Source organism: Crassostrea angulata, chromosome 10 (genome assembly GCF_025612915.1).
Source record: "Crassostrea angulata isolate pt1a10 chromosome 10, ASM2561291v2, whole genome shotgun sequence".
Classification (NCBI taxonomy): Eukaryota; Metazoa; Mollusca; class Bivalvia; order Ostreida; family Ostreidae; genus Magallana; species Magallana angulata.
Genome location: NC_069120.1, coordinates 35,046,526 through 35,059,478, shown reverse-complemented (window position 1 = coordinate 35,059,478; position 12,953 = coordinate 35,046,526). Strand labels below are relative to the sequence as shown.

At 33.8% G+C, this 12,953-nt stretch overlaps 1 protein-coding gene and 1 long non-coding RNA gene across 2 annotated transcripts; one reads left to right on the top strand and one right to left on the bottom strand.

Annotated features, from left to right (window-relative positions):
• Window positions 1–287: 287 nt before the first annotated feature.
• LOC128164523 (acetylcholine receptor subunit beta-like) lies at window positions 288–12,015 on the bottom strand. Its single transcript, XM_052828428.1, has 6 exons — window positions 11,756–12,015; window positions 10,917–11,068; window positions 10,763–10,807; window positions 10,421–10,536; window positions 2,788–3,314; window positions 288–2,624 (listed from the first exon to the last, which is right to left on the bottom strand). The coding sequence occupies exons 1-6, from the start codon at window positions 11,787–11,789 to the stop codon at window positions 2,263–2,265; spliced, it is 1,236 nt and encodes a 411-aa protein (XP_052684388.1). The 5' UTR covers window positions 11,790–12,015; the 3' UTR covers window positions 288–2,262.
• On the top strand, window positions 5,672–7,583 carry LOC128164524 (uncharacterized). Its single transcript, XR_008240956.1, has 3 exons — window positions 5,672–5,955; window positions 6,643–6,783; window positions 7,421–7,583. It is a non-coding gene; the product is annotated as an uncharacterized LOC128164524 (long non-coding RNA).
• Window positions 12,016–12,953: the final 938 nt, after the last annotated feature.

Genomic DNA, 12,953 nt, shown 5'->3' with positions numbered 1-12,953 from the left:
ATGTATTACGCTGTTTGCAAATGACGATTTGGCCATTGCTTTGATCGTTTATTTACGAATTCAGTATGCTTGTATTGTTAAACCCAAAATAAGTTGATGATAAAGCTCGACTTATTGTGAAATAAGTGGGTTTATAATTTGGATGTTGCATTTTTGTTCATTACTCTGATATTTTCGTTAAAGCTCAATGCTCCCACAATCCGGAGTAGATATTGTTTCTGAAGGGCGTTTCAACAGATTTGGGATGAATATAAAGAAGTCTCGAAAAATGTGAACAAACAGGAAGACATTTATAATGTTCATAGAATTTTATTTTATAATTTGAATACGAATAGATTGTAAACTTTACTAACATACTATTCTTCTCACAATAACTTGTATTTTCCTTTCGAACACCTAGGTTTTCATGAAGTACAGTTAAAAGAAATGGCATATTAGGAAATTAGGAAATTAAGAAAGTAGAGTAAGAAAACCTTTTAATTTGATTTTTTTTAAAAGTTGCTTGATATTGTAAGAATTCATAGCATTACTTTTGAAGAGTTTGTTGAAGATCAATATTATATTACCCGTTCATCTGGCTGATGCTCGTATAGTTAAAGCATGAAATGTAACATTGTTTATTATTATTTTCTTAGTTATGCCTGGTAAATCTTTCCAAAGAACTATATGTGATAAGAGTTTAAAGGGGCATGGTCACGATTTTGGTCAAAAATTATGTTTTTGATTTTAATGTTTAGAATGCTTCAGTAAGGCATTTTTAATAGACAACCAAAATTTGAGTGTCATTTGATGAGTTATAAGCGAGTTACAGAGTTTACAATTCTTCGCTATGTAAACAAAGCGTTTGTTTACATTTTGAATGTTGAAGTGAAAATTCCAGTTTTAGACCTAAAATGAATGTGTTAATCGTTAGGAACCGTTTACTTATGCTTAAAATGAATAATAAGATAGACAAACCAGCTTTAAAAAGATTTTTTTAATGGTATATTGAACTTCTGTAAACAAAAACAGGGCACGAGCCTTGTTTACATGACGAAGAATTGTAAGCCCTGTATCTTGCTTAAAACTCAACGACTGGCACCCAAATTGAATTTGATCATTAGAAATGCATTCCTAAAGCATTGCAAATAATAAAAACAGAAAAAAAATTGACCAAAATCGTGACCATGCCCCTTAAAATTTGGCCCCCATAATTTGCCATTTTTTAAGTGTTTCGGGTACAATAAAATGTGTACTTATTTTTTAGAAGAGTTGATATAAAATATATTTTCCATCTATTTATTTGATTTATTTGCACTCACCGGCAGTATATAACGTCAAAAGTGACGCGATTTCTATAATTCAATCAAAATCAGCCAAAAATTGACATTTTTCTTATCTATTTACGAATGGGAAATGTAGAGCGAATGCTTGAACAAGAATTTTTTTTTTGTCATTTATTAGTCTTGGCTAGATACATCTCTGATTAAACATTTTGTTAGTTCAAGCATGCACTCTATGTTTTCGGAAGGAAAACTTGAAAACAAGCAGTTTTATGCTAAAAATGCAAAAAATGGCGGGAAAAGGTTATCTTTAAAATGTCATATTTCTAAATTGTGGGCACTTGAACCAAAATGAATATTATGTAAACACATCACATACATATCTGTACTAAGAAAACAAAGAATTATAGTAAAATGATAATGTTCATTTTAGGGGGCCATTTTAGGCCCATATCATATATGGTCCTTTAAGCTAAACTTTAAGCCTTCTTTGATTTCAATAACAGATTTTGGGTAATGATTAAAACAAATTACTGTGTGAGGTACATTTATGTTCATTATAATTTCACCTATCTCTAGAAGGTTTTGAGACATCTCCAATAAGAATACCAGCAATGGTTAAAATTCATAAGGCCACGAATAGTCATTGTGAATGTCATACAGCATTGAGCCCATATGAAGAGACAAACAACTTGCCGCAGTTGATTTTTTACTAGCCATTGATTAAAATATAAAGGCCACATTTAACAAACATAAATATCCTTACTCAGAAACTCTATATGACCCCCTGTTGAATAATTGAGATATTTGAATATTGAGACAAACATGTCTGATTCATGATCATCATTTTAAATTCTACTACACCAAGATGAAAGAGAGTCTTTCAGAAACATTTGTGATCAAAGAAAACTTAATATCGGAATTCCAAATATCCTTACTGTAATTAAGTTATACCGGGTATATCTATGATGTGCTCACTTGGTGTAATGAATTATCGGTATTAGACAATGTAGTAGTGAATAACAAGTATCAAAAGCACAATGATGGTCAGCCCAAAGAAGACGATCAAATATAACTTAAAAAAGAATCGGTCTAAAATTGTAGCCACTTCCGACCATGTAAGTTCCGGTTGAAATGCGTCAACAGCCGTTCTATCAGTTTCCAACTTTTCACTTTTTTCCATATCATTTACGACATTTTTCTTGCAGCAATTACTGCACGAAATTTTTTTCGAGGCAGAGCAAAGGATTTCGATGTAGTTTGGAATTGGTTTGTCTTCTTTGGTATGGTGACAATTGATGATAAACAGAGAAAGCAGAACTGCTGACACTCCCATAGTGAGCATAATGACCAGGTATACAGCTGTAAAGAGAAATGACGGTAAAAGGAATTATTTCGGGAAAAATGTCAGTTAGGCCTCTCAATGTTTATGCATTGTTAACCATTGAAAACATTTTGATAAAGAGAAGAAATATTTTATATATGTCATAAAACTCTTCCTTGACATAAATTATTTAAAACTCACAAAGGTAAGCCGTGTGAAGGGAAGTAGTTGGCATTTCAGCAGACACGATCGTAAGGTATACTGCAAAGGCGAGGAGTGTAGTGAGAGAATACCCAATCTTCTCTCCAGAATCAGGGTGAAGATGAAATACAAAGCAACTAAGTAAGCCCAAAAGCATCATTGGAAGGATCGTATTCATAACTTGATAGGCGGGTCTTCGCTTAAACTTCATTTCGAAAGAAACCTGTGGCATGCTGTTCTGTCCTGACGTACGTGTGGTCGTCGTTACGCTGTTAGATATAAACTCCCACTCCCCGTCAGGTTCATAATAAGATAAATCCACCCCTGTTCCGTTCAGAGTGATTTCGATACTTGTGTATCCCCATGTGGCGAGAATTACGCTACAGACCTGGGTGTCAAAGGGATAGTATGTGACGTCCGTCGAGCACGAGGTCTCATACACGCCACCTGGGGTCCAGTTGAGGGTGCCATCGTTGGTTACGCGGATGACGACCGTGTCATCGCTAATAACTGCAAGATCATCAACTCTGAAATCCAAAGATTATTAATGAGCTTGCAATAGCATATTTTCAAATAGTATTTTATTCAATAGTTATAAACTGTATGAAATTGATTAAAGAAAATCATGTATTTGAATGCCAGCTAAAATCAACAGGTTAAAAACTAAATGCATCATTTAACTGGCACACACAATGAAAATTGCTGAATACAAAACTAAGTTGTGTTATCTTTCTTACTTATCTTATTGTGATAGTCAATGGAAATAGTTTTAAACTGAAGGTAGTGTGAGCAAACTCACAAATGATACCGCTGAGAGAAAAATCACAACTGAAGTATTTTTCTATTATGAAAAATAAAGGATGCTATCTATATCACTGCCCATGTTCTATAAATAACAACTACTCTATTTTTTTTTTTAAATTGTAAATGCTAATATGAGTAAACAAACCAATTACTATTCCTTCAATTCCATTTTATTTCAAATTGACTGTTAATGAATGAAAACATTTGCATCCTTATGATAACTAACATGATGGGAATCAAACGATAATCCTCATGTCAAGCAGCCATTAAATGTTTCGAATTTTTGATACACCGAGCCCAATTTTTTTTCGACACAATTAAAAAAAATACATCAGGGCAGGCCATTTTCAGAGAGGCTGGCGTGGATGAGAATCTTAAAATTAATCTCATGTGGCCTGACACAAGCAAGCTTCGTGTCAAATTGTATTCATTTTTATTAATACATGATATGACATAGAAAAGTATTAAGCATTTTTAAACGATGACCTTGAACTTGCCCAAATGACTAGTTCAAGGTCATGACACACCTTCAGGTCATAAGCAATCTTTGTGTGAAGTAACAATTTTCAAAGTCTCTACATAAGATATGGACCGGGCATTTTGCACATAGAGACTTCGTTTGCAAGGGGTATAATGAGCTGTTTAGAAGTTGATGACATTCGATTTGTCTCGACAAGTACCCATAATTTATATAGGTAGGTCTTGAAGTCACTATCCAAGTCAAAGCGATGGATTCTGTTACTTACAGATTCTACGTCTTGATGTTAACCATTTCAGTTGACATTATAATAGCAAAATACATCAACAATTACTGAGTGTGAGAAGATAAATGATAATGATTTCTATGAGAATAAGAAAAAGTAAATTTGCAAATGATTTTTTAAAGATAACACAATTTTTGGGAGTTGATTTTAATCAACTCTCCTATGCAGTTACTCTGGCAAACCGAAAGTGAAACACTGTTTGGACCTAAGCACAAATCATCACCGCTGACAAGACTTAGTTCTTGAAAATAATAGAAAAATTCGATGTAAGGTATGCTGAAATTTGTTTTTCAAGGAAACTTATCTATAAACACTTTGAAAATAGTCAGATTTTATATAATACGAACAATTTAGATATTTTGTAGTCTCATGTATTCCTACGCCAGAGTTTAATGGAATGAGAGTACCACTGCACCGGATGTTGACATCAGAGAAGTGTTAATACAAGATTGAGCCGCGCAGAAAAAAGGTATGGCTAAGGTGATTGGCTGAATTAATTGCTGAAATAATGATTATTTCAAAGTAAATTTATCACTGTTTAAAATGAATGATGGATTGAAGAAGTACTGCAAAAAGTGAAGAAATAAGAGGGGTTGAAATAGGGGGTGGGTGTCAATTTTGGGACTTGGATTTATTTGCTGCGGATCGCTGTAAGTTGTAAACAAGCTCAATTTTGACCTAAAAACGCCATGGGACCCTATGTATTTCTATTGATTTTGTGTTAGTGCTTGGAATGAACTTTCAAATGTGACCAAGGATATGTCGGTAAGTATAATAGCAAACTAGCCAGGTGGGTTTAGGTTAATATTGAGCCCTATGGGAAATGAATTGGTACTCTTTTCCCTATAGAGACCCTATTTTTTAAATGTTTTGTAGCTTAAAAATTGAAAAAGGTTAATTATTTCATAATGAAAAGAGCAGATATAACATTTTAAAACACTAGAAGTAAAATTAATACTGCAAATGTAAATTTGAGGGTGGGAGTGGCTGTCATTTTCAAAATAAGGGCGGGGGGGGGGGGAGGGGTACTGAATGAGTGTAAAGGGTAATATAAGGGTGACCAGGCAAGAATAAAAGCAAAAAAATGTAGGGGTTTTATTTGTAAATTGGATAAAATAATAGTTGATCACCTGTGTTGCACTCCACTATTTCAGTTCTTTGCTTGTATATTATTTTGATTGTACAAGATTTTTGAGATAAACCTTGACTGACCAGCTGTTCAGTATAGAATCTGGACCAAACTTAGGTTTAACTCAGACTTTTTTCTGATATTCTGTTATTTTTGTGTGCTCCATATTACCATTGACTTCTCAGAAGTGTCTATAGTCTTTTTAAACAGATTAAATGATGCTAGCCAATGCAAATTTAATTCGTCTGAGTTATTTTTCAGCAGACCATTTATTGTACATGGATTGCGCAGCTTGATCGAAAGAGTGATTCGGATCAAATACTGCCTCCCATACTTTTCAGCCATCCTTGCAGAGGAGTTCCGCAGTCTTCTTTTAAGCCTGAATTGGTCTCGTGCAATGAGGTTGATGTAAAAGAAGGTTTGCGTCACACAACCTGAGACTACATCCACTGTCAACAGTGTCAGCATCTGGTAGGTTGCCATGTTTCATTTTTTTTATCCCCAGTTCAATGATTTAGAGTTTTTGGGCTAGAAGGAATACAGTTTAGAGTTTGGGAATATGTCTAGTCTGAAATGTAGAATGAGTGCCCCCCCCCTCCCCCCGGGTTTGGAAAGGGAATGTTTAATTTACATGATCATTACACATGAAACAGAATGGGGACCACTTTCTAGTCTTGGGGTGACACCTGGGACTCATGTCAACTGAATATGGAATATATTTTATTTGCATGATAATATTTTATGAGTTTGGTGGGGACTTTTTGTGAAGTTTTAATTGTTCAAATGCTTGAAAATGTCAACAGTGTAGAGAACAAGACAACAGTGTTTAGAGTTACTTCCCTTTGGCTTACTGGTCAGTGTTGCAGAATTTCAACATAATGCAATTTCTTTTATTTAGACTAGCTGCATCTTATTTTTAATTTTTTTCCTTGAATGTTATTCTGACTGCATAAATCACATGTGGTAATACATGTTATTACATGTAATTGTGCTTTTTCTGTACCCCACCCCTGAATAATCATTTAATTTTGTATTTATGTGTGTAATAATAATATATATGTATATTTGTAAGACATGTATGATAAAAATTGATGTATAAACATTGGTTTGTGCAATGAATAACTTGTAACACTGATTTTCTCTCATTCGTGCACTTAGGAGGATTTTCATTTTTTTGCCTCCTCTGTCTTCGGAGATGGTGGCACCAGGGCGTCGGAGTCATTTTGTCACTTTATAACGCTGACAGAGAGTCCGTATCCATCTGATCCATCATGACAGATAGTTTTCTTCATGATGCAGGTAAAATTATTAGTATACTAGTCTCTGTCTCTTTACTGTGAGGCATATTTGTGGTATCAAACCAGAACAATTACCCTTCTAGATTTTTTAACATTGTCAAAAAATTCTCTTTTTCTAGGTGTAAATTCCAAAATTTTTACAATTTATCAGTTCTGTTTATTACTACAATGACTAAGCTGTAATATAATGTCAAAAATATGTACCTCTCCTTTTTCAAAATAACTGTAATACAAAATGACAGGGGGCACCTGCAAGTTCTCTAAGCTGCATTAGACTGGGGGGTGGTGATATTGTTTGCACCTGCTAAATCAACAGGAAAGGCCAGATTAGGATTAATTGGCTTATCAGAGTCAATAATGATTAAATTTTCATGATGTGAATATTTTTCACTTATAAGTCAATATTTAGCCTGTTTAATTTGCATAATTCACCAGGTTTTCATCTTATTTAAGAGGTTTTCTCAAATTCTGGGTAGAATCCACCCTTATTTAAAAAAATTATCAAATTTGTTCATGATACCCTTAAATACATTTAAACAAACACATTCATTCCGTTTTTCCATGTATTTTATTTGTTAAAGTCATTCAAAAGCAGTCAATTCATCTTGAGTCTCACTGTGAGCCCACTTTCATTACAGCATTTGCAGAGGGAGAGAGCCTGATACTCAGACGAGCACAGCATAAATATAAATCAAGATCCAGGACTCAAGTTTCATACACAATTAGAGGTATGTATAAGGTTCATGAAAAACACAAATTTGCCTAATTCTGAGGTGAGTAAAATTATGAGTATAGGAATGAGAGTACCACTGCACCGGATGTTGACATTAGAGAAGTGTTAATACAAGATTGAGCCGCGCAGAAAAAAGGTATGGCTAAGGTGATTGGCTGAATTAATTGCTGAAATAATGATTATTTCAAAGTAAATTTATCACTGTTTAAAATGAATGATGGATTGAAGAAGTACTGCAAAAAGTGAAGAAATAAGAGGGGTTGAAATAGGGGGTGGGTGTCAATTTTGGGACTTGGATTTATTTGCTGCGGATCGCTGTAAGTTGTAAACAAGCTCAATTTTGACCTAAAAACGCCATGGGACCCTATGTATTTCTATTGATTTTGTGTTAGTGCTTGGAATGAACTTTCAAATGTGACCAAGGATATGTCGGTAAGTATAATAGCAAACTAGCCAGGTGGGTTTAGGTTAACATTGAGCCCTATGGGAAATGAATTGGTACTCTTTTCCCTATAATAAAGTCTCGTTCAATCAGATGCTCGACTATCTCCGTAAATCTCCGACAAGCAGAGAGGCTCTCTTGCTTGTCGGAGATTCACGGAGCCGAGAGCCTGGTTGAACGAGTTCGATATCAATAGTGCTTGGATCCATACGATTTTTAGAATTGTTTCGATTACTAATACATAGTTTGAAATCTATCTTTAAATAGTACACAACATGATTCATATGGGGTTTCTCGAAATTCTTGATGGAAAAGTCTAAAAATTCATATAATAAAAAAGCGCGTAATTCAAATACAGACTAGAAACTAATTGCCATGCAAGATAAGTTGATTTTAAAATAAATGATAATCGATAAAATCAACTCCCGTCAGTACTTTGATTATTAATGTGGCCACACTGGATAATATATACAGTCAAACTTGTATTAAGCAGTCACCTGCGGGAGGCACTTAAAGTGACCTCTAACAGAGGTGACCTTTGAATAGAGACCAGTGAATTTGTCAACATCAAATACCTTATTAAAACAATTATCACAGTAAAACAATAATGTATCAAACTGATAGATAAAGTAATTGATTAAAATTTTTTATAATATTAATTATCTATACAACTAAGTACAAATACATAACATTAACAATGCATTGTGCATGCAATTTTTATATATTTTTTAAATTATTGAAAAGAATCATTACGTGGTAAAACCTTGTCGCTGACATTTTTTCCAATTATAACCCTAACTTTTTTCATGAGTACCGTATGTATACAAAACAAACACTTTTAATACAACTCAACAATTAAGTTTTTAACCGACCGTATCTGAACTCAAATTCATATGATTAAATCAAGCAATTTTATCTTGCCTCGCCACGGACATTTTTGACACCTACTTCGTTCATGGTTACAAAACAAACATTGTTAATACATGTTTAAACAATTCACTTGATTCCTATTCGCATCTGATCTGCCAATTATGTATTATATTTACATCTACCAAGTATAATTTCCTATATTTCTTACGGAAAGTTATAGTTAATTTATAGCTCTATAGAAACAGCCAGACTGAAATCTACACGCCCCATTTATTAATTGGTCGAAATCTACAGCGTCTGAAACTGATATGAAAGGGACAGCGCAGACTGAAATTGACACGCCCTGTTTATCGATTGGTCTGAACCTACAGCGACTTACGAGATATCACGGACTGCACGAAATAAACATGATGATGTCAGACTCAAAGTCTCACAATAGACGATTTGGCTGTTTCTTTTAGCTAACGTACTTGTCTACGTTAACAGTAATTAAGTGAATTTTACTAACTATTCATAATCAATTTATTATTTAGTAAAAAGAAAGATGTTAATATATATAATAAAATGCTTTCTTTGATGATTCATGCGGGTTATGAAGGTAGCGTTCACTGCAGGAAAAATTTACATAACCCGCTGACCGCGTTAGACAGGTGACCGCTCTTTAGAGGGCAATTTATATAGGATTTTTCATCGGGAGGAAATTAAATGACCGCATACGAAAGGTGACTGCTTAATAGGGGTGGCCGCTTCGGCAGTTTTGACTTTTGACATGAAACGCTTATAAATAAAGGCGCAAAAAAGATGTCATCTATTGTCCATTGATCAATTTGACCTTATGATTATTTTTTAATAGATTAAAATGTGTATTGTTGTACATTGTAAACAGGTTCATCAGATTAATTAGATATACAAGCAATGAATTGATTTGAAACTGATCAATTAACACAACCCCGTTCATTTCCTAAATCTACAATTTGATAAATATAAAAAAAGAGTGCATGCGTTTGGAATTTGAAACATTTTTCAATTATTTAGGTATACTAGTATAATATATACTTCCAAACTTCTGATTTGTAACAACTGTATTTTGTCATAAAAAATCACCATGTTACACAAATCAAAATCATCTTCTAAGCCTTATTGCTAAGGGGAAAAAGATGATATTGTTTTAGACACGTCTTTAATGTAAAATTAAAAAAAAAACCATATCGTTAAATTTATTTTTAATCGTACCAATATATTAGGAACTCAACGAATTAATAAATGATGTCATACCAAATGAATCGACTTAAGATTTTTTTGGGCAACGACCATGAAAATGCGTACTCGATATATACACAAGAACACCGGTCCAAAATGACCAAAAAAAATTGTTTACAAATAGATGTATTTCGCTTTCTATTTTTATGGTATTTAGTTCTCGACATAGCATCAATATATTCAAGGTATCAGGCCAAGGCCCGGGGTCCACATAGCTCTCTCCTACTCGTGGCTGCTTCAATACTAAGTGTATCGTAAAGCCGAATAATCAAGCGTCAACAGTAACGCCACGGTTAAACGTTTAACGATGCAGTACTAGTACGTTATGCTTACGAATTTGAAACGACAAGCGATGGAATCCACACATAATCCTGTGAAGTGTAAATTACTGGGACGTCAGAGTTGTATGTCGGGTTTGTACTCCAGTCCAGGCGAGCATCAGACCATTCCTGGAGAGAAAAAACTTGTTTCTTCATCCAACATATAATGCTACTTGAATTACAAAATCTACAAACGCAGAAAAAGTATATTTCGGGACGATTAAGGCTGAAACAAACTTTGTGAGAATGGGTTTAACACTAGCCTGTACCTAAGTCGGTAAAGTGTTGGGATAAGACATGATTTTGTTTGCTACCGATCATTTCAAGGGCATAATGTAATGATAGATAAACTTACCAACGTAAAATATCCTGCCAATGTCATCATTTGATCTTTCATACTCTGCCAAAAACAAATTCAAGAATACACTTTACATTTTCATTATGCTGTTTCCATGACAAAACTTGAAAATGTACTGGAAATGGAAGATGTCTTATAAACTCTACTGTACCAGAGAATTTAGACTCATGATGTTCAGTTGAGCGCTTATTTGAACGTTGATAAGTGGTCGGGTGAATCTGTTGTAACTGTTGGTGGTAAAGAGGAGAGTTCTAAGGTCGTTCTCCAGACCGTACGAATATGCTGCATCGCCTGGACGAAAAACTGTCGAAGGAAACGTGGTAAACAAAATTTAGCAAGACTGCATGATCTTGTTTAATGTAACTATAATCATTCTTTAAAAATGTTGTTAGCTCTTTTAAATTTCGATAAATTCCTAAAAATATTATTTTATACATAGACTTCTTCTAAAGAAGAACAATACACTCTGAAAACAGCCACGACCATCCGACCCTCTTGAACAAATTTTAAACTGAGTTTGATGTAAAACATTCTCGAAATCAGTGTATCAAAACGTTAGAGACTTTGTCACACGTAGTTTAAACAAAATTTTTATTTCAATGACACTAAAGGGAAATTATACAAAACAGTTCAACAAGAGCCACGTTGGTCACTTGAGAAACATACAAAAAATCTATTTATCCAAAATATGAAGGAGAGAAAATAATTTTTTTTCATTTGTCTTTTTGGACAATTTTTGAGAGAGAAAAAGAAAGGTAATTTTCATTTCAAAGAATTTTAGACAAAACGACAAGCACTAAAAAGATTAAAATATATCTAATAGATAATTATACTTTCTGATGTACTTAAATGTTATTATGTTAACAACGGAAATAAAACTCTTTCTTTTTTTCTTAGAATTGTTTTGATTGCGTAAACTTTCATGTATTTGAAAACGTAAAACTAATCCCCATCTTCCTCTAAGCATATTCAAACAAACACTATACTCACATATTAAAAGAAATGAAAAAGCTAGTATCTTCATCCTGATTGCTATAGAAAATAATACTCTAAATGAAATGCTGCTTGTCTCAGGTAAAATTTATAGAAAACAAATCCCTATTCAAAGATACAAACGTGCACATTGGATTAAATCTTAATCCAGCCTGCATAATCTCCTGTCCGATATCCAGTGTACATTGTAGGTATAAACATAGGAAATTCTTATTTTGATAGATTATAATCATTTAAAGCTGACATGAATTCATAAAAGTATTTGGTCGCCATATTAGTTTTGATTGTTCCTCTACTGCCACTGGGGTATATATACCGGTTGAGAAAGTTAAGTTGGTTGCTTTCCGATCGAGGCATTCATGTTGGACGGATTTCTAAATGCATGAACTACACATTGTAGTAAAATGTTTCTAATAAAGAATAAAGGAAACTACAATCAACAGAATACAAAATAATTTTTTTTTTTTAGAATTTCCAAGGTATCCGTATTTTTTCAAACAGATTGTGTTGCCTTACTTCGCAAACGCATGCATATCGAACACGTGTGTCTTTTATACAGAATACATAACGTCTGCATCTTTTTGAAAAACCCGGCGGCACTACATCCAACACAGTAGATAAAATTAATGATAGTAATTTATAAATCCAAGAAAGTAACAACGTTTTCATCGGTTTCTTAAAAAAACCGCCCAATTTCTAAAACCAATGCGATCATTGACATTGAACGATCTGTCACAGTGTGTGGTCTGCGCATGTGCTGTGTTACACACATGAAAACGGTCTACAATAATCGAAGATATTTGTAATATGTATGCCTGGATTTCAGTCTGTGTTGTTTCGTCGTTGATAGGGTATTCCTTGCCATTGCAGTGGTTGTCATATTATTTTTGTTCAAAACGCGTTTCTACAAGTCCAATGTAACGGGTTCGGGTGTATGAGATACCTGAATGCGATGAAGCATGGAAAATGCTATCGGTCTTTTATAGGGGGTGTGTAGCGATGAGCAGAACAACAGAAATCGGCAACTACATGTAATATGGCGGTAGTCGGAAATAAGAGGGACTGCGTATTTATAAATTCATGTCAGTTTTAAGCAAAAAAAAGTCGTGATTTGTGATTTTTTAAAAAAAATATTGTAGATTGGGTGGATGGGGGGATTTCACAAAAAATAAGTTTAACGTCACACGTGTAAAAT